At 42.5% G+C, this 24,451-nt stretch overlaps 1 protein-coding gene across 1 annotated transcript in view; it reads left to right on the top strand.

The window, feature by feature from the left end:
- The window catches only part of LOC122932531 (protein ABHD15-like), a 48,742-nt gene extending 40,908 nt beyond the window's left edge, over positions 1–7,834 (top strand). The window contains exon 3 of the mRNA XM_044287004.1: positions 6,581–7,834. Coding sequence (XP_044142939.1) covers positions 6,581–7,121 — 541 coding nt within the window. The 3' untranslated portion in view covers positions 7,122–7,834. The remainder of the gene's footprint in view (positions 1–6,580) is intronic.
- The last annotated feature ends 16,617 nt before the right edge of the window (positions 7,835–24,451 follow it).

Raw genomic sequence — 24,451 nt, 5'->3', positions numbered from 1 at the left:
ATAAAAACCTGGGACAAAAAGACAAAAATAGATCTCAGAAATATGGTAAAGCAGAGATCTTTAGAAGCTTACTCCATAAACCTGCCGGGATATACAGTAGAGATATGCACAGTTCTATCCTCCGCAAGTGAAAAGGTCTGCTTGTCAGTCAAAGGGAGGGTACTCATGATTAAAGTAAAAAATTAAAATCCAACATATAGTACATGAAAACCTCTAACAAAGCTAGAACTTCACATGGATCCAGAGCTCCCCATTCATTGCTCCAATTTCTCTGCTATTTATTTTTATTTTTTTCAAGCTGGCAGCTCATGTCCTGTCTACTGCAGCTGATGACAATTTTAGGATGGAACTGAGCATATGCCACCATCTCAGTGAGGTGGCCGGAGAAATTAGAAAAAACAAACAGCAGGTGGCGCTACACAGATGGAGTTCATTGAATAACTCAATAGCTATACAACATTTTTAATTGCATGCAATTACAAAAGTATATTTAGGTGCTGGTTTGAAAACTGTACTTTTTGAGGGACACAAAGTGGTGCTCACAAAGTGTTTAGCTCATGCTGCTTGACAATTAATGCTTGTATATGAACACAGAAGTGTTGTGTAGTACTTAGCTGTTATAGTAGACCCCTTAAAGTTGTCCACAAGCAGTATTCCATCTTTCTCCCAGAAGACCCTTGGATGACAACTTCTGCACAGTCTTTTGACATTTTTTTTTTAATTCTGAATCTCACATAATTATCCACATCTCATACATTGTCACTAGTCAAGACAGGAATGCATCAGTATCCTGATGACAGCGCTGCATAAATCCCCGGGAGGCTTTTATTTGGGCACGCTTTTGATTTTCTGACAAACATTTCGGGACCCACTTGGCAGACACTTTCCTCATGTCCAGATGATCATGAATTATGAAACCAACTCTTTCTCTGGAACTGTTCAGAGCCTTGACTTTCATCAAAGTAGAAATTTGTTGGTCTTTCAGAATCAAGTAATGGATGGTGTCTGTGGTTTCTGGAACGGTCACCCTTGGAAATTCGCTGGAACAGTCTTTATTATTGTGTTGAAATGGCTGATTTTAAATTTGGCAACCCAATTTTTCACAATGGAGTACAAAGGGCACTTGTTGCCCAATGTTTGCACCATGACACTGTGAATGACTTTGGTTGACATCCCTTTCAGAAACAGAAACTTTATCACTGCCCTGCTCTCCTTTGCAGTAAAATCTGTTGCCGACTCCACCATGTTGTCTTCAAACCTTCAAAGTTGAGATTATGCCAAAATTTGTTCACAAAGTATTGCAAAGATTTAGCTTTTAAGTCATTGTAAAAGAAATGTAAGATGTTGTCTCACTTCAGTAAGTGGCTTTTATCATGTAGAGAAAGTTAGTACAAGGCACTTACTAATGTACTGTGATTGTCCATATTGCTTCCTTTGCTGGCTGGATTAATTTTTCTATCACATTATACACTGCTCATTTCCATGGTTACAGACCACCTTGCAATCCATCAGGGGTGGCCGTGCTTGCACACTTTAGTAAAAAGCACTAGCCTATGTGCGCTCCCATGGTCCCGGCCACTAGAGAGGCTGACGCTTTTTCCTATAGTATGCAAGCACGACCACCACTGCTGGATTGTAGGGTGGTCTGTAACCATGGAAACGAGCAGTGTATAATGTGATGGAAAAATGAATCCAGCCAGCAAAGGAAGCAATATGGATAATAACAATACATTAGTAAGTAGCTTATATTAACTTTCTCTACATGATAAATGCCACTTACTGAAATAAGACAACCCCTTTAAGATCACAATTCCAAGGACTTATCAGCACCCTCTCGTATTTGCATGTAGCCGTACAGTGGGCCTCCATGTTGTATTTTACTGCCGGGCCTGGACACCCCAGTCTGACATAGGCCTGTCATTGTGCAGCAAAATACAGTACCTCCTTATGCAGCTGTAAGAAAGTAATGTATGTCCTGTCCCTAAAGAAGTAAGACCTCAGCTAAACAAAAAATAAGTAAAGTAAAAATTATTTGTCCTCATTATAAAATATTCTTAAAGTTTTTGCCTAGTATTTTCCTGTTATGTAACCTGGCAACCGATAAACATTCATTTCTATCCTTTCGGAAGTGCGTCTGATGGAGCGGTAAACAAACCAAAGGAAAGTTATGAAATGTGCAGTTGTACAGTTAAAGTTCACACAGTTGTTTGACACCTCAGGAGAAAAGCTGACGGAGAACTGATGATTCCTGTTCCCTATCACATTGCTGCACTCCTGCTTTCACTGACAGGAGCAGAGTAAAATAGCATGCCTCTGCCCTACCCAATGTTGCAGACTTAGGGCTCATTCACATGACCGTATGAATGGGTCCTCATCCGTTCCGCAATTCATTTCAATGGGGCCGCAAAAGATTCGGACAGCACAGTGTGCTTGTTTGAGAGATTCTATGGCACACCAAAAAAGTTTTATAATGATTTTAATCCATCATGTAAGTTTTATTTGATACAATCAATTCATGTCCAGAAATTCCACATATATACAAAGCTTTTACAAGGTCATATATTGTCCCGACCTTACAGTCCGACAAAGAACCTTTGTCAAGGGATCTGTCAAGAAATATAAGCAACAGATATAGAAGTCCATATATTGTCAAAAATAGAAGTACCGTACTGTATATATAAGAAGTCAAGTAAAATAAGATAATATACGCCAATAATAAAAAGTGAAACTAATAATAATTGTAAAAGAACGATGCAAACAACATCAAATGTGATCGCTACAGTTCCATAATAATGGCAATGAAATACATTAGTATATGATTGACTACATAGAAGTACTATTATGAGGCATGTCGGGGTATATAGAAAGAGGTAAGAGAGCATCTAATGTAGCTAAATATTAGGGAGATAGAGGGCAGTGAAGCAAGGAGATATGATTATCAAAGTAAAAATGTGTGTAGACAATAATGAATGAAAACTAAGAAATTAGAAAATAAGAGGGGTCGGGGGTCTAGGGAGTGAGAAGGAAAAACATTGGTGGTGAAGTTGAGAGATGCAACTGTTACCTGAGGCCAGGAATGGAAGAACTTGTGCATGCTATAAATAGAGGGATAAAGTGTACGGTGTCCTGGGAGTAAGCGTGCCCCACAGCTGACGTCACTACGTCAGAGTGCACACACATGTGCGCGACGCTATGTGAGGTTGTACTGGAAAGGGAACCGCTAGTATAGTGGTTACTATGGAGGAGTCACACTGAAAGAGGGGGAGGGAGACCAAGACTAATACCTTCTGCATAATTATACAAGAGGGCAAAAATCTAATGCATGATATATGAAATAAATCAATTTTATGAAGTATATATGTATAATGAAATGAGAAGGAGGGTAATAGAAAAAGATAATGCGGAAGAAGAACATAAAATCATGCAAGAATGGCAATTGAGAAAAAGATAGGAAAAAAGGGGGGGCAGGGGAAGGGAAGAAGGAAGGGGAAAAGAGAAGGATAATCATGGTCAATTGGTAAGGCATACATGGTGTTGAGGGAATAAAGGGAAGGGGGACGGGTTGGGGTGTGGGGTGGTTAAGGGAAGGGTTATGAACAGGGAAGGGTGGGAAGGAAAAAGTATGGGGAGGGGAAGGGAATCTCGCCCATGTTGTCTGCTAATTGGGGATAATGACCCAGACTAACTAATCTGTAAAAGAATGGAGAAGAAAAAAAAATCTGATATATGCATAGTTTTTGCAAATTAGAGAAAAAAAATATCACATTCTATATTCAGTCCTTTTGCGGACAAAGTATCCAGTGGAATCGATACTTGCTCCAGGACTTGAAAACGCAGTGATGAAACGTGATGATTGTACTCCTTAAAATGGTCCGGAATTGGTAATAGCCATTGTTGAGTTCTAATGATGGACTTGTTCTTGGAGATTTGGTCTCTTATATGCTGTGTAGTCTCACTAACATAAATCAGGCCACAAGGGCATTTAATAAGATAAACCACATAGGTGGTATCACAGGTGAAGCTTCCCTAATTGGGTCTTTTTTGCCCGAATGTGGATGTGTGACCACATTGCCTTTTATGACACTTAAACATTGGGCACAGTGGGGACAAGGGAAGGTACCTGATTTAGGGTTCTTAAGGATACTTTGATGGGGTATCTTGGAAAGGGGTCGAATGTCTGCCTGGACTAGCTTTATCTCTAATAGTGCTCGAGCATTTGTAGCATGTTAGCGGTGGAGCTTGAAATTGGTGGGGTATGGCTGAGATAATATGCGCCATTGTTGTCAGATTGTATGTAGAATTTTTGGTGTGAGGGGATGGTACATCATGATACATGGTATCCATTTGGTTGTATTGGATAAACCATTCTGTGTAGTGCCAGAACGTGGGGTAGCAGGTGTGAATGCTTGTGTAATTTTACTTATCATTGGCGTATATTATCTAATTTTACTTGACTTCTGCTTCTTCTCATATATACTTCAATTTTTGACAATATATGGAATGCTATATCTGTTGCTTATATTTCTTGACAGATCCCTTGACAAAGGTCCTTTGTTGGACCAAAACGTTGGGACAATATATGACCTTTGTAAAAGCTTGGTATATATGTGGAATTTCTGGATTTTTTGGTGTGCCATAGATTCTCTCAAACAATTGCCTCGACATATGTCCTCTATGAGCACCCTTCCTTGTCACGGTGTGCAGACCTCATCCATCAATTTGTTAGCACACAGTGTGCTGTCCGCATCCGTAGTTCCGTTCCGCGGCCCCACAAAAAATATAGAGCATGTCCTATTCTTGTCCGCAAACCGGATAAGAATAAGCATTTTCTATAAAGCGCAGGTCCTGCACACAGCAATTTACGGTCGTGTGAATATACCCTTAAAGGTACCCATCACATTGAACGTGCTGGTTAGACATATTATAGAGCAGGAGGATCTGAACAGATTGATGTATAGCTTTATGGGAAAAGATTCAGTATAACTCAATTCATACATTGAAATTCCAGCTTACTGAGCATAAGAGTCAAATGGGCGGTCTTATTAGTGATTGACAACCTTTCTTGTATAATTGTGCATACAAGGGTGACTGTCAGTCACTGATTAGGACCACCCACTGGACTCCTAAGCCCAGAATGAGCAGAAATCAAATGGAAAATTTTACAAGTTGTACGAAATCTCTTCACAAGACTATATATCAATCTGCTCAGCTCTTCCTGCTCTATAACCTGCTGCCTGCAGATTGCACTGCATTTTCAATGTGATAAGTTTACTTTAAGCTGTTCACATTGTCAATCTGACTATCTAAAGCATCACTAACTCTTCACACAACTTTTAATATGTCATAGAGACATATCAGAGTTGTGATCGGTGGGGGTCTGAGTGCTGAGACCCCTGCTATTCTCTAGAACAAGGGGAGAAACGCGCTAATGTATTGCTCTCTCCCCGTTGCATGAGACGGGCTTCATAGAAGTCTATCGGCCTCTCGATTCTGTCCTCTGCAGCTAGGAGAGAGAAAACCATATGCGCATGCTTCTTTAACCTCATTTGCAGCAATGTCGAAAAAATGCTGTGTATTTGACCATCTAAAAAATTTATGCCGAGTAATATGCTTCAAAACCCAAGAAAATAGCTTCCTATCATTTTCAAAGTAAATACACGCTAGTACACATGGCAATGTATTTTTACGCAGTTGTTTTAAGAAATGCTTTAGGGGTGACCTTTTACTTACTGAAGTGCATTTGGGGCTGCTTAGCACTGATGAAGTCAGTAGGAAAGGAGTAGAATACATCATATTTGCCAACCCTCCTGGAATGTCTGGGATGCTCCTTAAAAAAGGAGATACCTCACAGTTGGGATATCCCCCAAGTTCCACATAAAGGGCTGAGTTCTCCTGGAAAGCAGCTCTCTATACATTTTAACTGTATGTGGCACTGGGATGCTGTGTCCTAAAACTCAGCCACAACCCCCACCTGGATTGAGGGGGCATGGTGCATCACAAAAAGAGGTGTGAGGCATCATAAGAAGTTGTATGATATATGGCAAAGGGATATGGCCATATGAAAGGGGAGTGGCAAAGGTCAGTAAAACTGTTGTGTATCGCACACTGAAACTTTCCAGATGGCAGCATTTAAATGTTGGTAAGTATAAGATACATTGATGAGTAAGAGGCATATCCAGGGTTGTGCCCTAGGCACCAATTCAGAATACTCCCTATTACGGCCAGGATGAGGGGAGTGGTAGATGAAGTAGTGGATTAGATTGACTGACAGACGGTGGGGGGTCAACATGAGTAGGCAGGGTCAACTCAAGTAGGTGGTATTTGGGGTGCCTCACCTCAGACAATAAGGGCATATTGCTAGGATATGCCCCCATTGACTGATGGGTATGGGTCTCACCAAACTAATAAATGGTAGCCACAAAAAAATCCTGGGCTCTGTAGTTTATAAAGTACAGATGACCTGAGGGTAGACATGAAGCCTTGATATAACTGACATATATATGACTTTTACAGTTCATATTGATAATTTTTACTTCTAGTAAAGTCTGCCATGTCTCATTTCATCACTCTTTCTTTGCAGATATGCCACAGCTCTGGGACAGCTTATAAATACTGAAAGACTTTTGGGGAGTCAGACTTTAAAGGAACTTGAAGAAGCTTTGTTTTGCCAGACCAAGGTTCCCAATGCTTTGACCTGGGATACTTATTGGGAAAGGAATGACCCTTTAAGAGACATTGATGAAGTGGCTGTTCCAGTCCTTTGTATTTGTAGCCAGGATGATCCCATCCGTGGGGAGGCCCAAAACACTGTACCCTTTGAGCTTTTTGAGGCAAACCCCCACTTTTTCTTGTTGCTGAGCAAGTATGGTGGTCACTGTGGCTTCATCAAGGATAATATGTCGGGTACAATGTGGAGTCACAGTGCACTGTTGGACTTTTTCAAGTCCTCTGTAGACTTCTTTGCAATGGAAGAAAGGCTGAAAGGACTCTCCAGGAGAAAAGGAACCATCTCAAATGCCATGAAGAGGTCACTTCAGGATAGAGTCTCCTGCAGAAAAGAACAAAGTTGTCCTCACAACATCCATGAAATTTATAACTGGCAGCGGTCTTACACAAGATGACACAAGAAGTAAAATTAGGACTTTAAAATTGAATTTGTTTTGTATACTTGTATTTCCATCAAATATGGACATTTTATAGACGGGTAATTGTTTGGGTGCATAATCTTTGACTTTCATCTAGGTTTTCAGATTTTAAGGGAACTGATCCCTCTTAAAAATGCTATATAAGATTAAAGGTCTGGACACAGGGTGGCATCAGACAACTTTTTCTGGCAGTTTTTGATGCAGCTTTTTAAGCCAAAGCCAGAAGTAGATCTAACAGGAAGGAGAAGTATGAGACCTTATGCACACAGTTAGACCTAGTTCACACTTCAATAATTTGGTCATTGATTTTCATAAGCAATTGTGAGCCAAAACTAGAAGTGGAACCTACACAGAAATGAGGTATAATGGAAAGACCTGCTTTTGTTCTGTGTTTTTGACCTGCTCCTAGTTTTGGCTCACAATGAGCAATCACTGACCAAATACTAAGTTTGTAAATATGGCCTTAGTCCTTCCTTATTTCTTATTCCCTTCCATCTCACTTCTGGCTTTGCCTTGAAAAGCACATCAAAAGCTGCCACAAAAAGCTGTCTCTGACATTCAATATTCCCTGTTTCTGAGATTTCTTGCCCATTTTATCTAAGTAAGGCTACTTTCACACTAGCGTTCATGGGTCCGTTCGTGAGCTCCGTTTGAAGGAGCTCACGAGCGGACCCAAACGCCTCCGTCCAGCCCTGATGCAGTCTGAATGGAGCGGATCCGCTCAGACTGCATCAGTCTGGCGGCGTTCAGCCTCCGCTCCGCTCGCCTCCGCACGGACAGGCGGACAGCTGAACGCTGCTTGCAGCGTTCAGCTGTCCGCCTGGCCGTGCGGAGGCGAGCGGATCCGTTCAGACTTACAATGTAAGTCAATGGGAACGGATCCGCTTGAAGATGTCACCCTATGGCTCAATCTTCAAGCTGATCTGTCCCCCATTGACTTTACATTGAAAGTCTGAACGGATCCGCTCAGGCTGCTTTCACACTTAGAATTTTTTCTAAGTTATTAATGCAGACGGATCCGTACTGAACGGAGCCTCCGTCTGCATTAATATGATCGGATCCGTTCAGAACGGATCCGATCAAGCGCAAGTGTGAAAGTAGCCTAACATTGTAGGACACTAAACCAAAGATCAGCAAATAAGGCTGGGTTCACATCACGTTTTTGCCCTATCTTTATCATAAATACATTTTTTTACAATGGAACTCTATGGTGAATGGATGTCACTTAAAGTCATCCTTTTGAGGCTTCCGTTTAATGTATACTTTTTTTTTTTTTATATATTTTTTTTTTACGAAGGAACTATATGGTGAAGGATGCCCCTGTACATTTTTTTTTAATGTAAAACTTAAGAAGAAAACGTGATGTGAACCCAACCTAAGCTGTTATGAGTAGCAGCTCAGTTAGATAGTGTAGTATACTGTTTAGCCCACAGATAATATACGCAGTTGACTATCCCAATTATGTATCACAATGACCACAATTATGCTGCCACACATAGCAACTAGGTCGGTATTGTCTGTTTTTAAACCTGTTACAGAGATAAATGTCTTTAAAGGGATTATTCATGAATTTCATATTGATAGCCTATCCTCAGGATAGGTTATCAATATCTGATCGATGGATGTCCGATCCCAGCACCCTTGCTGATCAGCTGTTGGAAGATGCCGCAGCACTCCATGAGCCCTTGGGTTTCTTCCTAAGCCAGTGACATCACTGTATATCGGTCACGTGGTCTATGTGCAATACCAAGCACAACCTCTATATAGTATACTTCACTGTGCTTGGTAATCTGTGAGGAGACTGCAGTGTTCACTGGAGCTCTGATGAGCACTGTGGCCTCCTCAAACAGCTGATCTTTGGGATGCCTGGAGTCGGACCCCTGCTGATCTTAGGATAGGTCATAAATATCAAAATTGTGGCTAACCCCTTTAATGGTGTGGGATCTGACAGGATGTTGTCTTGAATTTCTATATACCAACAGTGTTGGTTTGATGGAATGAGTCCAGGTCAATGTATAAAATTTTATAGTGATGTTCAGTACCAGTGATTTGAATTGAATACGTTTACACAGAAATGCTGCCACACCGTTTGTAAATCCCCACTTCTCACTCACCCATTCACATAGTGTCTTTTAAGATGAATTAATAAAATTTTCCATAGTGGGGTTACTCGTGGGGCTTTATCCCTTTTAGAAATTTTTATTTTATTTTAATAATACAAACATTTTTATTGCATTTATGAAGATACAAGGATCGGGACAAATATGTTTTCCTTTAGTCCCAGCAACAGAAAAATGTAGGGGAATTCTTTGCCCTGATCAACTTTTTAGTGACAGATATACTATGTTGGGCCCATAAACTTCATGCCCTTGTGTATGGAATCCCAGATGCCTCTGAAATTGCAGCTATTAAATTTTTAAAATATTGAACTTCCTATTTACATTTGTAGTAAGTGACCATTTGTTTTATTGGCCATATAGCATACTTTTTGGACTATAAGACGCACTTTGCCCCCTCAAAAAAGGGGGAAAAGTAGTACTGTGTCTCATAGTCTGAATTCCTATAACCGTTACCATTATGGATATAGATGCACACAGCGTCTCCTACATCTGCAGTGCCGTTCGGAACAGCAAGTGGTTTTTTTTTTTTTTTTTAAATGTCTGAGGCTGATAGGGTTTGATTGGGGGTCTAATCTGATTCTGATGGGGCTGGGAGGTCTGATGGGGAGATAATTTGAGGCTAATTGAGGCTTGGGGGGGTCTGATATGAGGCTGACAGAGGTTGTTGGGTCTTATCTGAGGCAGGGGGGTCTGATGGGAGGCTGATCTCAGGAAGATTGGGGTTGGCGGGTCTGATCTGAGGCTGATGGGAGGCTGGGGGTCTGATATGAGGCTGATGAAACTTGGGGATCTGATCTGAGGTCTGATGAAGAATGGGGGTGGTCTTACAAGAGTCCGATGAAGAATGGAGGTCTGATTTGGGAGTTTTCTTTGAGGTCTGATGGAAAATATTTTTTTTCTTATTTTCCTCCTCCAAATCCTGGGTGCGTTTTATAGAGTGAAAAATACTGTACATATTATCCTGTAACGTTTACTGTATAACATTTAGACAGTCTAAAGAAGAACCAAATTTATCACAGTGGCTCTGGCTGGATTGAGACCAGTTCACTTGCAGTACTGCCCTTCCAGCATTTCCCATTTAGTAGAGTATGTGACCTTATCTGAACTTACATTGACAACTAACGTAACAAAGTATAACCCCATGGAAAACTGCTCGTAAAACTCATTTATCAGCTCCTGTTAGGAATTTCTATACGGTAAGACTGTCATTTTACAGTCATATGAAAAACAGTCTTTGCTTGTTTACTGCAGCTCCCTGAGGACTAAATGTTATTTTTAATGCTCTGTGCTCCAGAAATTGCTTTTCTTTTAGTACACAGCTCCCTCTGCACGTTTTGAAAGAACATATTTATAAACCAACCTAATTACTTCAGCGGTTGACTTGCTTTGCTGAATTCCTTTGTAATGGCTGGCATACATAGACACTTTATCAGCTCAATAAATCACAACTAACATCTTCTCCTTACTCCTGTGGGAGAGATCACATGTAGACAGTCTGCTCAGCTACATTTTTCTAACACAGTAAGAGATCAGAAGGAGCCTATGACTAGTAATGTTGATGCCAAAAGAAACTCCCTCTGATAGCCATCTACCCTAATACTCTGATTAATAAATCTAAGCCCAGATTCACACATACAGTGGGATGCGAAAGTTTGGGCAACCTTGTTAATCGTCATGATTTTCCTGTATAAATCGTTGGTTGTTACGATAAAAAATGTCAGTTAAATATGTCATATAGGAGACACACACAGTGATATTTGAGAAGTGAAATAAAGTTTATTGGATTTACAGAAAGTGTGCTATAATTGTTTAAACAAAATCAGGCAGGTGCATAAATGTGGGCACCACAAAAAAGAAATGAAATCAATATTTAGTAGATCCTCCTTTTGCAGAAATTACAGCCTCTAAACGCTTCCTGTAGGTTCCAATGAGAGTCTGGAATCTGGTTGAAGGTATTTTGGACCATTCCTCTTTACAAAACATCTTTAGTTCATTCAGGTTTGATGGCTTCCGAGCATGGACAGCTCTTTTTAAGTCACACCACAGATTTTCAATTATATTCAAGTCTGGGGACTGAGATGGCCATTCCAGAACGTTGTACTTGTTCCTCTGCATAAATGCCTTAGTGGATTTTGAGCAGTGTTTAGGGTCGTTGTCTTGTTGAAAGATCCAGCCCCGACAGCAGCTTCAGCTTTGTCACTGATTCCTGGACATTGGTCTCCTAGAATCTGCTGATACTGAGTGGAATCCATGCGTCCCTCAACTTTGACAAGATTCCCAGTCCCTGCACTGGCCACACAGCCCCACAGCATGATGGAACCACCACCATATTTTACTGTAGGTAGCCGGTGTTTTCTTGGAATGCTGTGTTCTTTTTCCTCCATGCATAACGCCCCTTGTTATGACCAAATAACTCAATTTTAGTTTCATCAGTCCACAGCAACTCATTCCAAAATGAAGCTGGTTTGTCCAAATGTGCTTTAGCCCACCTCAAGCGGCACTTTTTGTGCTGTGGGCGGAGAAAAGGCTTCCTCTGCATCACTCTTGCATACAGCATCTCCTTGTGTAAAGTGCGCCGAATGGTTGAACGATGCACAGTGACTCCATCTGCAGCAAGATGATGTTGTAGGTCTTTGGTGCTGGTCTGTGGGTTGACTCTGACTGTTCTCACCATTCATCGCTTCTGTCTAGCCGAGATTTTTCTTGGTCTGCCACTTCGAGCCTTAACTTGAACTGAGCCTGTGGTCTTCCAGTTCCTCAATATGTTCCTAACTGTGGAAACAGACAGCTGAAATCTCTGAGACAGCTTTCTGTATCCTTCCCCTAAACCATGATAGTGAACAATCTTTGTCTTCAGGTCATTTGAGAGTTGTTTTGAGACCCCCATTTTGCTACTCTTCAGAGAAAATTAAAAGAGGGAAACTTACAATTGACCCCCTTAAATACTCTTTCTCATAATTGGATTCACCTGTGTATGTAGGTCAGGGGTCACTGAGCTTACCAAGCCAATTTGAGTTCCAATAATTAGTTCTAAAGGTTTTGGAATGAATAAAATGACAACAGTGCCCAAATTTATGCACCTGCCTAATTTAGTTTAAACAATTATAGCACACTTTCTGTAAATCCAATAAACTTAATTTCACTTCTCAAATATCACTGTGTGTGTCTCCTATATGATATACCTAACTGACAATTTTTATCGTAACAACCAACGATTTATACAGGAAAATCATGACGATTAACAAGGTTGCCCAAACTTTTGCATCCCACTGTACATGTGCCATCCATAATACAGATCTGTATTATGTCATGGCCTGACTGTGGGTTTAACTTGCCTAAACTCACAGCATCATAAATCCCTATGATGCTGTGTGTTTGGGTCAGTTATCCCATGGGCCTTTACAGATCCGAGTAATACAGACCTATAAGAACACAAAGTTGCGAATATGGCCTAAAGGAGCACTAAGACTGGCAGATTATGGCCTTTTTCACACATCTGTGTCTGTGATGACATCCATGACAAGATGATGATTGTTTTATCCATGAAGATGTCGGTGAAAGGTCCATGCGTTAGTTTTTTGCCCTGCATTTGTCATCCATTTTCCACATGCACCGATAGGCTGAAAAGGAGATTTCCTGAGCATCTCCTAAGAATGGTAAGTGAAAAACCACTGGCAGAATACAGATACCATCAGGGGCGGACTGGGAACTTAAAGTGGCCCTGGAAAAAAAACTAAAAGTGCCCTCATGTTGTAGGAGGGTTTAAATTGACAGAAGGTTGGGACAGCAGAAGAAAGCGGGGCCAGCAATACGAACAAATACAAATACCAGCCCAACAGAACCAACTACCACAGTGCAGCTCATAATACTGCCTCTCGGAAACCAAATACCACAGTGCAACACAAAATTCTGTCCCACAGTATGAAGCTGTATCATTGTCCTGAGAACGGCAATCCAATTGAATTCAGGAGGGCACCTGCGGCCACTGGCCAGGTGCATAAGTGCCTGATGCGCTTATGCTGAGAGCATCAGATCGTTATGAACCTTGCTAACAGACAGGATGAGGGAATAAGTGGCCCCCTAGGCATCGCGCCACAGAGAAATTTTTCCCCGTAGGATCTATGGCCAATCTGCCATGAATGCCATCCATGTTCTGTGTGGTTCACCGACTCATGAACTTCAATGAACGTGTTTGTTCCACATCAAGGACCAAAGTAGTTAATGCCTCCGTTGTTTTTCCACTGATCCACAGTCAGTGGAAAATCACTGATGTGTGAACAAACACATTTAAACCAGTAGATTCGTGTGCTGTCCGTGAAGAACATAATTTGATGTTAGTAGCAGTTTATTCATCAGATGGCTTCTGCTGTAATTCACACATAGAATAATATAAGGAAGGTAAAAAAAATATCTTGGTTTCAAAATTAGGTAAATAGAACTTCCGATAAACAACATCTGAATTACACTGTGTCATTATTTAACAAAAACTAGGCCAAAATGTAGAATCTCTATGTGAACAATTTAGTACACCCTTACTGCTTCTATTGAAATTAAGAGGGTAAGTAGCAGCCAGGTGCCCATTCAAAAGCCCTTGATTAATTGATCATCAGTAACTGTGACGACCCCTCTAAAAGCCGAAGTTTTGTCAGTTTGCTGATCTGGAGCATTCAGGAATACAGTTACACCGTGCCAAGGACCAACATCCGCAGTGACCTTTGAGAAGCAATTTTTGCTCACTATCAGTCTGGGAAGGGTTATAAGGCCATTTATAAACAATTTGAAGTCCATCATTTTACAGTGAGTAAGATTTTTCACAGGTGAAGAATATTCAAGACAGTATACAACCCCAGGAGTGGACGTTCCAGCAAATTGATCCCAATTTCAGACTGTGCAATGTTCAGAGAAATTGCCAAAAAAAACAACAAGTACTACATCTAAGCTTCTACAGGCCTCAGATAGCATGTTAAAAGGTCATGTTTAATTAGAAAAAGACCGAACAAGTATGGCTGGTTTGGAAGGGTTACCAGAAAAAAGCATAATTTTTTCCTGAAAAATAACATGGCAGCATGGCTTCAGATGCAACTTTGCAAACTTAACAAACCACAAGACTTCTGGAACAATGTTCTTTGGACAGACAAGACCAAAGTTTGGCAAAAACCAATCACAGCATATCACAAATACCTCATACCAACTGTTAAGCACGGTGAACTGGGCTTGTTTGCAGCCACAAGACCTGGGCACCTTGCAGTCGTTGAGTCTACCATGTACGTATTCTAGAGTCAAATGTGAGGCCATCTATTCATCAGCTAAAGTTGGTTCATACAGCAGGACAATAATCCCAAGTACACCAGTAAATTACAACAGAATGGTGGAAAAGAATCAAGGTGTTGCAATGGCCCAGTTAAAGTCCAGACCTCAGCCCAATTGAAATTCTGTGGCAGGACCTTAGGAGAACTATACATAAATGAAAGACCACAAACTTCAATGAACTGAACCAACACTTTAAAGAAGAGTGAACCAAAGAATGATATGAGAGATGGATAATTCATATAGAAAACAATTACTTTAAAGAGGACCTTTCACTTGTATACAAACTAAAAACTAACTATATCTGTGGGCAGAGCGGCGCCCAGGGGTCCCCCTGCACTTACTAGTATGCCTGGGCGCCGCTCCGTTCGCCCGGTATAGGCTCCGGTGTCTCAGCTCCATCTGTTGTATTGGACTGATTTTTTGTAGGAGGCGTGTCCCTTGCTGCAGTGCTGGCCAATCGCAGCGCACAGCTCATAGCCAGTCTATGAGCTGTGTGCTGCGATTGACCAGCACTGCAGCAAGGGACACGCCTCCTACAAAAAATCAGTCCAATACAACAGATGGAGCTGAGACACCGGAGCCTATACCGGGCGAACGGAGCGGCGCCCAGGCATACTAGTAAGTGCAGGGGGACCCCTGGGCGCCGCTCTGCCCACAGATATAGTTAGTTTTTAGTTTGTATACGAGTGAAAGGTCCTCTTTAAGTTATTGCTGCATTTCGACCTAGTTTTTGTTAAATAGATAATGACACGGTGGAATTTGTCACATGTTGTTTATCTGAGGTTTTTATTTTATGACCTTCTAAGGACAAGATGTTTTTTTTTCTTATTATGGTGCATTCAGAAAGTCTTCAGATCCCTTTAACTCTTTTCAGATTTTATGTTGTGGCCCTGCGCTAAAATAAAAAAATTCTAGTTTTTCCCCTTCAATCTGTATTTAGCCCCTTTAATAAAACAATGAAAACAAAATTTTAGAAATGTTTGCAAATTTATAACAAAGGATAAACTAAAATTTTCCATGGAATTCGTATTCTGATCATTTGCTGTGACATTTGAAATTTAGCTTTGGGGGCCTTCTAATTTTTCTTGGTCATCTTTGAGATGTTTCTACACATTGGAGTCCACCTGTCCTAAATTCTATTGATTGGACATGATTTGGAAAGACACACACACAAGTCTGTACAAGGTCTCACAGCTGACAATACATATCAGAGCAAAAACCAAGCCATGAGGAGAAAATAACTGCCTGTAGAGCCCAGAGACATGATTACTGATAATACAACCATCTGCATCCTTTATGAACGGATCCGGTTGTATTATATTTAACATGGCCAAGACGGATCCGTCATGAACTCCATTGAAAGTCAATGGGGGGACAGATCCATTTTCTATTGTGTCAGAGAAAATGATCCGTCCCCATTGACTTGCATCCCAGGACAGAAAGCAAACCGCATCATGCTGGGGTTTGCTCTCTGGTGTGAGAACGGAACGGAATGCATTTTGGAGCTCTCCATTCTGTTCAGTTACGTTTTGTCCCCATTGACAATGACTGATCTCAATACGGGAAAATATTAACGCTAGGGTGAAAGTAGCCCCACCAAACTAAGTAATCAGGGAGAATATTTCATAAGTGACCAAGAATCCAATGGTCACACTAGATGAACTCTAAGGCTACATGCACACGACTGTTGTGTGTTTTGCGGTCCTCAAATTGCGGATCCGCAAAACACAGGATGGCGTCCGTGTGTGTTCCACAATTTGCGGAACGGCACGGACAGCCATTGATATAACTGCCTATTCTTGTCCGTTTTGCGGACAAGAATAGGACAGGTTATATTTTTTAAGCAGACCACGGAACGGAACAACGGATGCGGACAGCACACGGAGTGCTGTCTGCATCTTTTGCGGCCCCATTGAAGTGAATGGGTCCGCATCCAAGCCGCAAAACTGCGGCTCGGATGCGGACCAAAACACCGGTCGTGTGCATGAGGCCTAAGAAGAATCGAATTGGCTGTTTGCCATTGAATATCAGTAGAGGAGGCATTATGTTGCTATGGCAACTGCTGTCACCACTGAAATTCTTCTAGCGTTTGCCTTATATTACTATGACACTTCCAAGGCATGTTATATCTAGATTTTATTTTTATTTTTGAATGTATGGCTACAATATATCTAAGTTTATGGGCAAATGGCAAATAAAAGTAAAATTTGTAGCACCACTACTAATCTGGAATCGAAGTAAGGTAACAATGTTTTCTTCCTGTTTGAAAATATCCCACACTACTCTTTCCCATACAGTCCTAAAAAAAAACATATATGTTAACATATACTTTTTTTTACAATGGAACTCTATGGTGACGGATGCCAGTGTACGGCATCTGTCTAAGACATACGTTAACATATACGTTTTTTGTGTACATTAGACTTATTATAAAAATATGATGTGAACCCAGCCTAAGACCGATCCATGGTCCTACAAACCAAAAGTCAGTGATTCACAAATGTATTACCCCAGGGGAACTCCAAAAATAGTTTTACTCCTGTGAACCGCTCTTTCCAGCCTCACAGCAGTTAGGTGTAGTGGGGAGTATCGTTCTAGTCCAGTGCTACAATTTGGCTCAGACATGATTATTGCTTTCCCAAACGGCTACATTCACCTTTTTAACAGCAGTTTTAAGAACAATGGTAGTCTGTGGGGTTATTCACACTGCTGTTTTCTTTTATAGCCCATCGGCAGTGATCGTCAAAAAAAGGACATGTCCTATTTTGTCCGTTTTCATGGACAAACAGCCAGGGCCGGTACAAGGATTTTTGCCAACACAAGTGAAGCTACATTTTGGCGCCCCCCCCCTTGCAGCTTACCTGGCCCTGGTCCCGTCTGCAGCAGCTGGCCTCTCCTCTGTGTGGTCCTGGTATCTTCTCTCTGCTTCAGACAATCGCTGGTTTGAGGACCGTATTTTTCACCCTCTAAGACGCATCTAGGTTCCAAGTAATCAGACCCCCAATGTTAATCAGACCTCAGATCAGACCCCCAGGTCAGCCATAAGCCCCCATGTCACATTTCTCCCCCTCCATGTCAAATCACCCCCCTATGTCACATCAGGCCTCCATGTCACATTTCTCCCCCTCCATGTCACATTTTTCCGCCCTCCCCCAGGGAGCGCCCTAAGGCAGCCGCTTGGTCTGCCTTATGGTAGCACCGGCCCTGCAAACAGCACCCAAACAATTGAAGGGGACCATTTTTAACGTCCGTTTCTCAGAAAGGCATCAGTGAAAAACGGACGTTAAAAATGGTCCGTTTTGCTGTTATTTTGTGTGAACTTGTACATGGTACAGTCTGACTGCAGAATCAAAATGTGGATTATCACAAATTTTTGGGGCTGCCCCAGTACTTGCTCTTTGAAACAATAGTGGGAAAAGTTCGGCAAGTACAGGTGGGTGCAGGGAATTAGCAGTGATCCCTTGGCCAGACCGCACCATGTATGGGCACCTTAATTTTCCCTGAAGGATGAGCACTCATTGGCCATTTCCTGTTTATTAATGTAACCCTTCTGAAAAAAAATCTTAAAGTGGTTATCTCATATTTAATTAAAAAAATGAATATAGAAATGAACATGACAATCTCTTTCTAGCAAAGCTAGCACCAGCCCTGTACCTCACATGGATCCAGAGATCTCCCCATTCATTGCTCTGCTAGATTTATATCAAACTGACAGCTCAAGGGGAATGTCCTTTCTGTTGCAGCTGAGGGATGAAACTGATCATGTGCATACATGTCAGTGAGGTGAACAGAGAAATAAGAAAAAGACCAAACAGCAGGTGGCGCTATACAAATCCATTTGGCAAGCACCCGACAGCATAGGGAGGGTGATTAGAGACTGGGGGTCCTCCCCTACCCCTTGTGCCCCCAGATGTGTAAGGGTCAGGGCGAATATGGCAGTAGGGACAGGTTGGAGGTTATGGTGTGGAAGGGGTTAAGTCTGAAACCTTTCCTGGGTTTCATCAGAGGAAGGGGCGGTTCTGGGGGGTTATATATATGCCTGTTCTTCCCCCTCTACTTCCTCTTGGCGGTGGACGAGCTGGTTCCCTCCCGCCCTCCCTGTGAAGTGGGGGTGGTGGTTGGACAGTGTCCAATGTTCCTTGTTGTAAGAAAACATTACAGAAGAAAAAAAATTTTTTTTTATAAGAATGAGAAATGTCATACAAAGTTGATGGATATTGGAGACTACGTTGATTATGTAAGAGTGTGATAAATAAAGATTGGTATTGTAATGTCGAAAGTATACAAGTCACAGCTGGCGGTATATAATTCAGTTGGAAGTGGTTATGGCACATGGCAGACTTGCCCGCTGGGAGGCCAGCGGCCGGCATACTGCGCCATTGACAGTTATGTTGTTATGGTTAAATAAAGAAAGCTGTGGCCGATCATCACCCAGCATTAAAAGGAATACGTTTGTCAGTCTCTTATTTAAAGGTTGATGGTTTTAGGAGGCCTGACTGTGTGCCCTTCCCCCATGGGGGTTAATCCCTAGATACCTACAGTCTTATTGAATAACTCAGTGGCTGTACTACATTTTTAATTACATGCAATTCCAAAAGTATTTTAGTCCAGGTGCTGGTTTGAAAACTGCAGAATATTTTTTGTGGGACAACCCCCTTTTAACCATTGTGATGTGTGTAGTAGATTTTAACCTTAATGCCCTTTTACACAGGCTGTTTTTGGGCTGAATCAGCGTTTATAGGTTCAAGATCATTCCTGATCACTGGCCTGTGTAAACATGGCATCAGTCAGCTGACCAATGCTCGTTTATTGGTTAATTGCATCTTTTATGCGGGCCTAAAAATCATCATTGTCGGCAGCTGGTCTTCCAGCCAACAATATGCAAATTGTATGGGGACGGAACAAGCGCTAATTGTCTTGTTGTATCGTTGATCACTCATTATGGCCAAGCATTGGGCTTTGTAAAAAGACCTATCCACCTGAAGATTATGAGAGATCTACTATTCCAGTAATTAATGGAGGCAGCTTTTCTAAGATACTCTCTAGACCGATGACCCTAACAATCCTGGCTTCCAAGCTACTTGTAAAATGCCGACATAACTCACATTTCCCCGTCAACTCATTTTTGTATGAAGTAATGGTGTACTGAGTAAGGTAATCCTAGTGTGAAATGTGCCGACTCTTCACATTCATGTCATTCCTGTTAAGCTTTGTGAGGGACACATGCCTGCATGGTAATTTATCAAATTCAATCTAAATCAAAACTCAGGCATAGATTGAAATTAATATCAAATATATCCCTTCTAGGATGGATACATATCCTTTGAATGAATATCATATTTATACTGGATTATGAATGGTGACAACAACATTTTAACCCCTTAATGGTGTGTTCCAGGTAAGGCCTCTTTCACACTTGCGTTGTCCGGATCCGTCGTGTACTCCACTTGCCAGAATTACACGCCGGATCCGGAAAAACGCAAGTGAACTGAAAGCATTTGAAGACGGATCCGTCTTCAGAATGCGTTCAGTGTTACTATGGCAGCCAGGACGCTATTAAAGTCTTGGTTGCCATAGTAGTAGTGGGGAGCGGGGGAGCGGTATACTTACAGTGGCTCCCGGGGCGCTCCAGAATGACGTCAGAGCGCCCCATGCGCATGGATGAAGTCATCCATGCGCGTGGGGCGCCCTGACGTCACTCTGAAGCGCCCCGGGAGCCGCACGGACGGTAAGTATACTGCTCCCCCGCTCCCCACTACACTTTACCATGGCTGCCAGGACTTTAGCGTCCCGGCAGCCATGGTAACCATTCAGAAAAAGCTAAACGTCGCATCCGGCAATGCGCCGAAACGACGTTTAGCTTAAGGCCAGATCCGGATCAATGCCTTTCAATGGGCATTCGTTCCGGATCCGGCCTTGCGTCAAGTCTTCAGGATTTTTGGCCGGAGCAAAAAGCGCAGCATGCTGCGGTATTTTCTCCGGCCCAAAAACGTTTCGGTCCGGAACTGAGGACATCCTGATGCATCCTGAACGGATTTCTCTCCATTCAGAATGCATTAGGATAAAACTGATCAGGATTATTCCGGCATAGAGCCCCGACGACGGAACTCTTTGCCGGAAGAAAAGAACGCAAGTGTGAAAGAGCCCTAAACTTTGTTTTCAGATAGGTCTGCAGTACTTCCAGGAGACTCCAGGAATCACCCGCACCATTCCGTTCTTCTCCGCATAGGCATGTGACCGCATCAGGACCACCTCTTGTTTGGTCATCATGGGTAACAATTACTATTCATCTACATCCACCCCATTAGACATGCCCACCGTGATTGTCACATCACAACTGCCAGGGAAATAAATCACTTCTCCTTCCTGGATTTTTTTTCTCCTCTCCATCCGAGGTCCAGGACGCATGTGCTATTCAGTCTATACAAATACAGCACATACAGTACAATAGAAGGTAGGACAGCTGTAAGGGTACTTTCACACTTGCGGCAGGATGGATCCGACAGGCTGTTCACCCTGTCGGTTCCGTCCTTCCGCTATTTCGCCTTGCCGCTGGACCGCCGCAATGGGGACGGGGGCGGAGCTCCAATGCAGCACGACAGTGCACGGGCGAAAGGCCGCCGGACTAAAAGTCCTGCATGTCTGACTTTTTAGTCTGGCGGCCTCTCACCGCGAACTGCCGTACTGCGTCGGAGCTCCGACCCATCCCTATTATAGAGCGGCGGCACGGCGAAATAGCGGAAGGACGGATCCGACAGGGTGAACAGCCTGTCGGATCCTTCCTGCCGCAAGTGTGAAAGTAGCCTAATAAGGACAGTACCTAATACTGAGAAGTGGGAGGAACTGAGAGGGAGTAGGAACTGATTGCCCCAATCCCTGTGCAGCAATAACTGCAATTAAACGTTTCCAATAACTGTAGATTAGAGGAATTTGGGCCCATTCTTCCGTATAAAACAACTTCAACTCTGCTATTCTGGTGCGTTTTCGCCAATGAATTGCTTGCTTCAGGTCCTTCTGCAATATTTCTATTGGGTTCAAGTCAGGACTTGATTTGGTGATTCCAAAACTTCAACTTTATTTTTCTTGAATCATTCTTTGGTAGAATGTCTTTTGTGCTTAGGGTTATTGTCTTGCTGCATGACCCACGTTATCTTGAGATTCAGCTCACAGATAAATCTGACATTTTCCTTTATAATTTGCTGGTATAATTTAGAATTTATTGTTCCATCAATGACGGCAAGCTGACCTGGCCCAGATGCACCAAAACAGGCCCAAACCATGATACTACCACCACAGTGTTTCACAGATGAGATAAAGTTTTAATGGAATGCAGTGCTTTCCTTTCTCTAACATAACATAACGCATCTAATTTATAACCAAGTTCTACCAATCCACAAAACATTGTTCCAATAGCCTTTTGGCTTGACCAGCTGATCTTTAGCAAACGGCAGACAGGAGCAACGTGCCGCCCCCCAGGGCCGATCGTATCCCAGGTTCTAGGAATGCCGAGTGGCCTGTTAGTTTTGTGTGTGTCACGGTACTCCTACCTGGTTACCATCGCTCCCCTAGGCTCTGTAGCAATAAAGAGGAGAATGATAGGTTGTGGAGTAAGGCTACTTTCATACTAGTGTTTTGGCTTTCCGTTAGTGAGATCCGTTCAGGGCTCTCAAAAGCGGTCCAAAACGGATCAGTTTTGCCCTAATGCATTCAAAATGGAAAAGGATCCGCTCAGAATGCATCAGTTTTGCGTCCGTTCCGTCTCCATTCCGCTCAGGAGGCAGACACCAAAACGCTGCCTGCAGTGTCTTGCTGTCTGCCTGACGAAGTGGAGCCAAATGGATCCGTCCTGGCACACAATGTAACTCAATGGGGACGGATCCCCCTTCGCTGACACAGTACACAATAGAAAATGTATCTGTCCCCCATTGACCCTCAATGGTGTTCAAGACGGATCCGTCATGGCTATAGAAGACATAATACAACCGGATCCTTTCATGATGGTTGTATTATTGTAATGGAAGCGTTTTTGCAGATCCATAATGGATCCGCAAAAAACGCTAGTGTGAAAGTAGCCTAAGGCCTCTTTCACACGGGCGTGAGTTTTTTTGCCTGGATAAGAGCCGGGTGCGTTGCGGGAAAATGCGCGATTTTTTCTGCGCAAGTGCAAAACATTGTCATGCGTTGCACTCGCGTGAGAAAAATCGCACATGTTTGGTACCCAAACCCGAACTTCTTCATAGAAGTTCGGGCTTGGGATTGATGTTCTGAAGATTGTATTATTTTCCCTTATAACATGGTTATAAGGGAAAATAATAGCATTCTGAAAACAGACTGCATAGTAAACCAGCGCTACAGGGGTTAAAAAAAAATAAAAAAAAATTTAACTCACCTTAGTCCACTTGATCGCGAAGCCCGGCATCTCCTTGTGTCTCCGCTGCTGATGAACAGGACCTGGGGTGAGCTGCTCCATTAAATACAGGTTAAGGACCTTCGATGACGTCACTCCGGTCATCACATGGTATGTCACATGATCTTTTACCATGGTGATTCACCATGGTAAAAGATCATGTGATGACCGGAGTGACGTCATCGAAGGTCCTTAAGCTCTAAGACACAAGGAGATGCCAGCTTCGCGAGCAAGTGGACTAAGGTGAGTTAAATTTTTTTTATTTTTTTTAACCCCTCTAGCGCTGGTTTACTATGCATTCTGTATTCAGAATGCTATTATTTTCCCTTATAACCATGTTATAAGGGAAAATAATAATGATCGGGTCTCCATCCCGATAGTCTCCTAGCAACCATGCGTGCAAATCGCACGGCATCCGTACTTGCTTGCGGATGCCATCCGATTTTCACACGCCCCATTCACTTCTATGGGGCCTGCGTCACGTCAAAATCGGAAAATATAGAGCATGCTGCGATTTCAACTGAACGCACAAGTAATGCGTTAAAAACATCGCTCATGTGCACAGCCCCATAGAAATGAATGGGTCAGGATTTAGTGCGGGTGCCATACGTTCGCCGCACGGATCGCACCCGCACGGAAAACTCGCCCGTGTGAAAGGGGCCTAAGAGTTCAAACTTTATAAAGGTCAACAGCTTTTTTTTAAAATAAACTTGCATCCAGACAATAAGTAGTCTTTCTCTTGGCTCCAGCAGGTTTTGGGATAAACTGGCAGGCAATCTTGGATACCTTGCTTTCTCTTTCGCTGCGGTGCTAGACTCTGGCTTCAGTCTGGTAGCTAGACTCTATGACAGTTCTGGTATCGTTTGAGTGGGGTGCCTTTGTCTGTTGACCCCCTCGTTATACTCTGTCTATCTGTATCTGTAAGGAGTAACGGAGCTCTAGGAGCTGTTTACCTTTGGAGACTCCTGCTGCAGGAGGGCGGCCATTCCGCTCACTGAGCCATCTCTTGTGTCTTCTCAGATTGACTATCAAATCTAAACTCACTGTAGCTTCTTGCAGTCACCTGCTGATGAACCAGGCACAGTAGACGAACATAACAGTTTCATAGCAATCCTATTAATGCACAGTGTAAGAGGACCTGGAATAAATACACAGATGATATTATAGGTTAGCCATTAAAGACAGTAGCAGGGTGAAGGAATGGTAGTGCCCGCTTTGGGCCACTACACAGGCAGCAATGTTTTTAGAGAGCAGTGTCTTTTTCCTTGCAATCCTGCCATGCACATCTTTGTTTTTCATTGTCCTCCTGAAGGTGGATATTATTATTTTCTAATGTGAGAAAGGCCTTTAGTTGCGTTGAGCTTACAGATTGCTCTTGACATGATCTTGACCACACTCTTGGGGAGGATAATAATGGTCTTGAATTTCCTCAATTTGTACACAATCTGTCTAACTGTGGATTGGTGGAG

Source organism: Bufo gargarizans, chromosome 3 (assembly GCF_014858855.1).
Source record: "Bufo gargarizans isolate SCDJY-AF-19 chromosome 3, ASM1485885v1, whole genome shotgun sequence".
Classification (NCBI taxonomy): Eukaryota; Metazoa; Chordata; class Amphibia; order Anura; family Bufonidae; genus Bufo; species Bufo gargarizans.
This window is presented reverse-complemented; position numbering and strand designations above follow the sequence as displayed.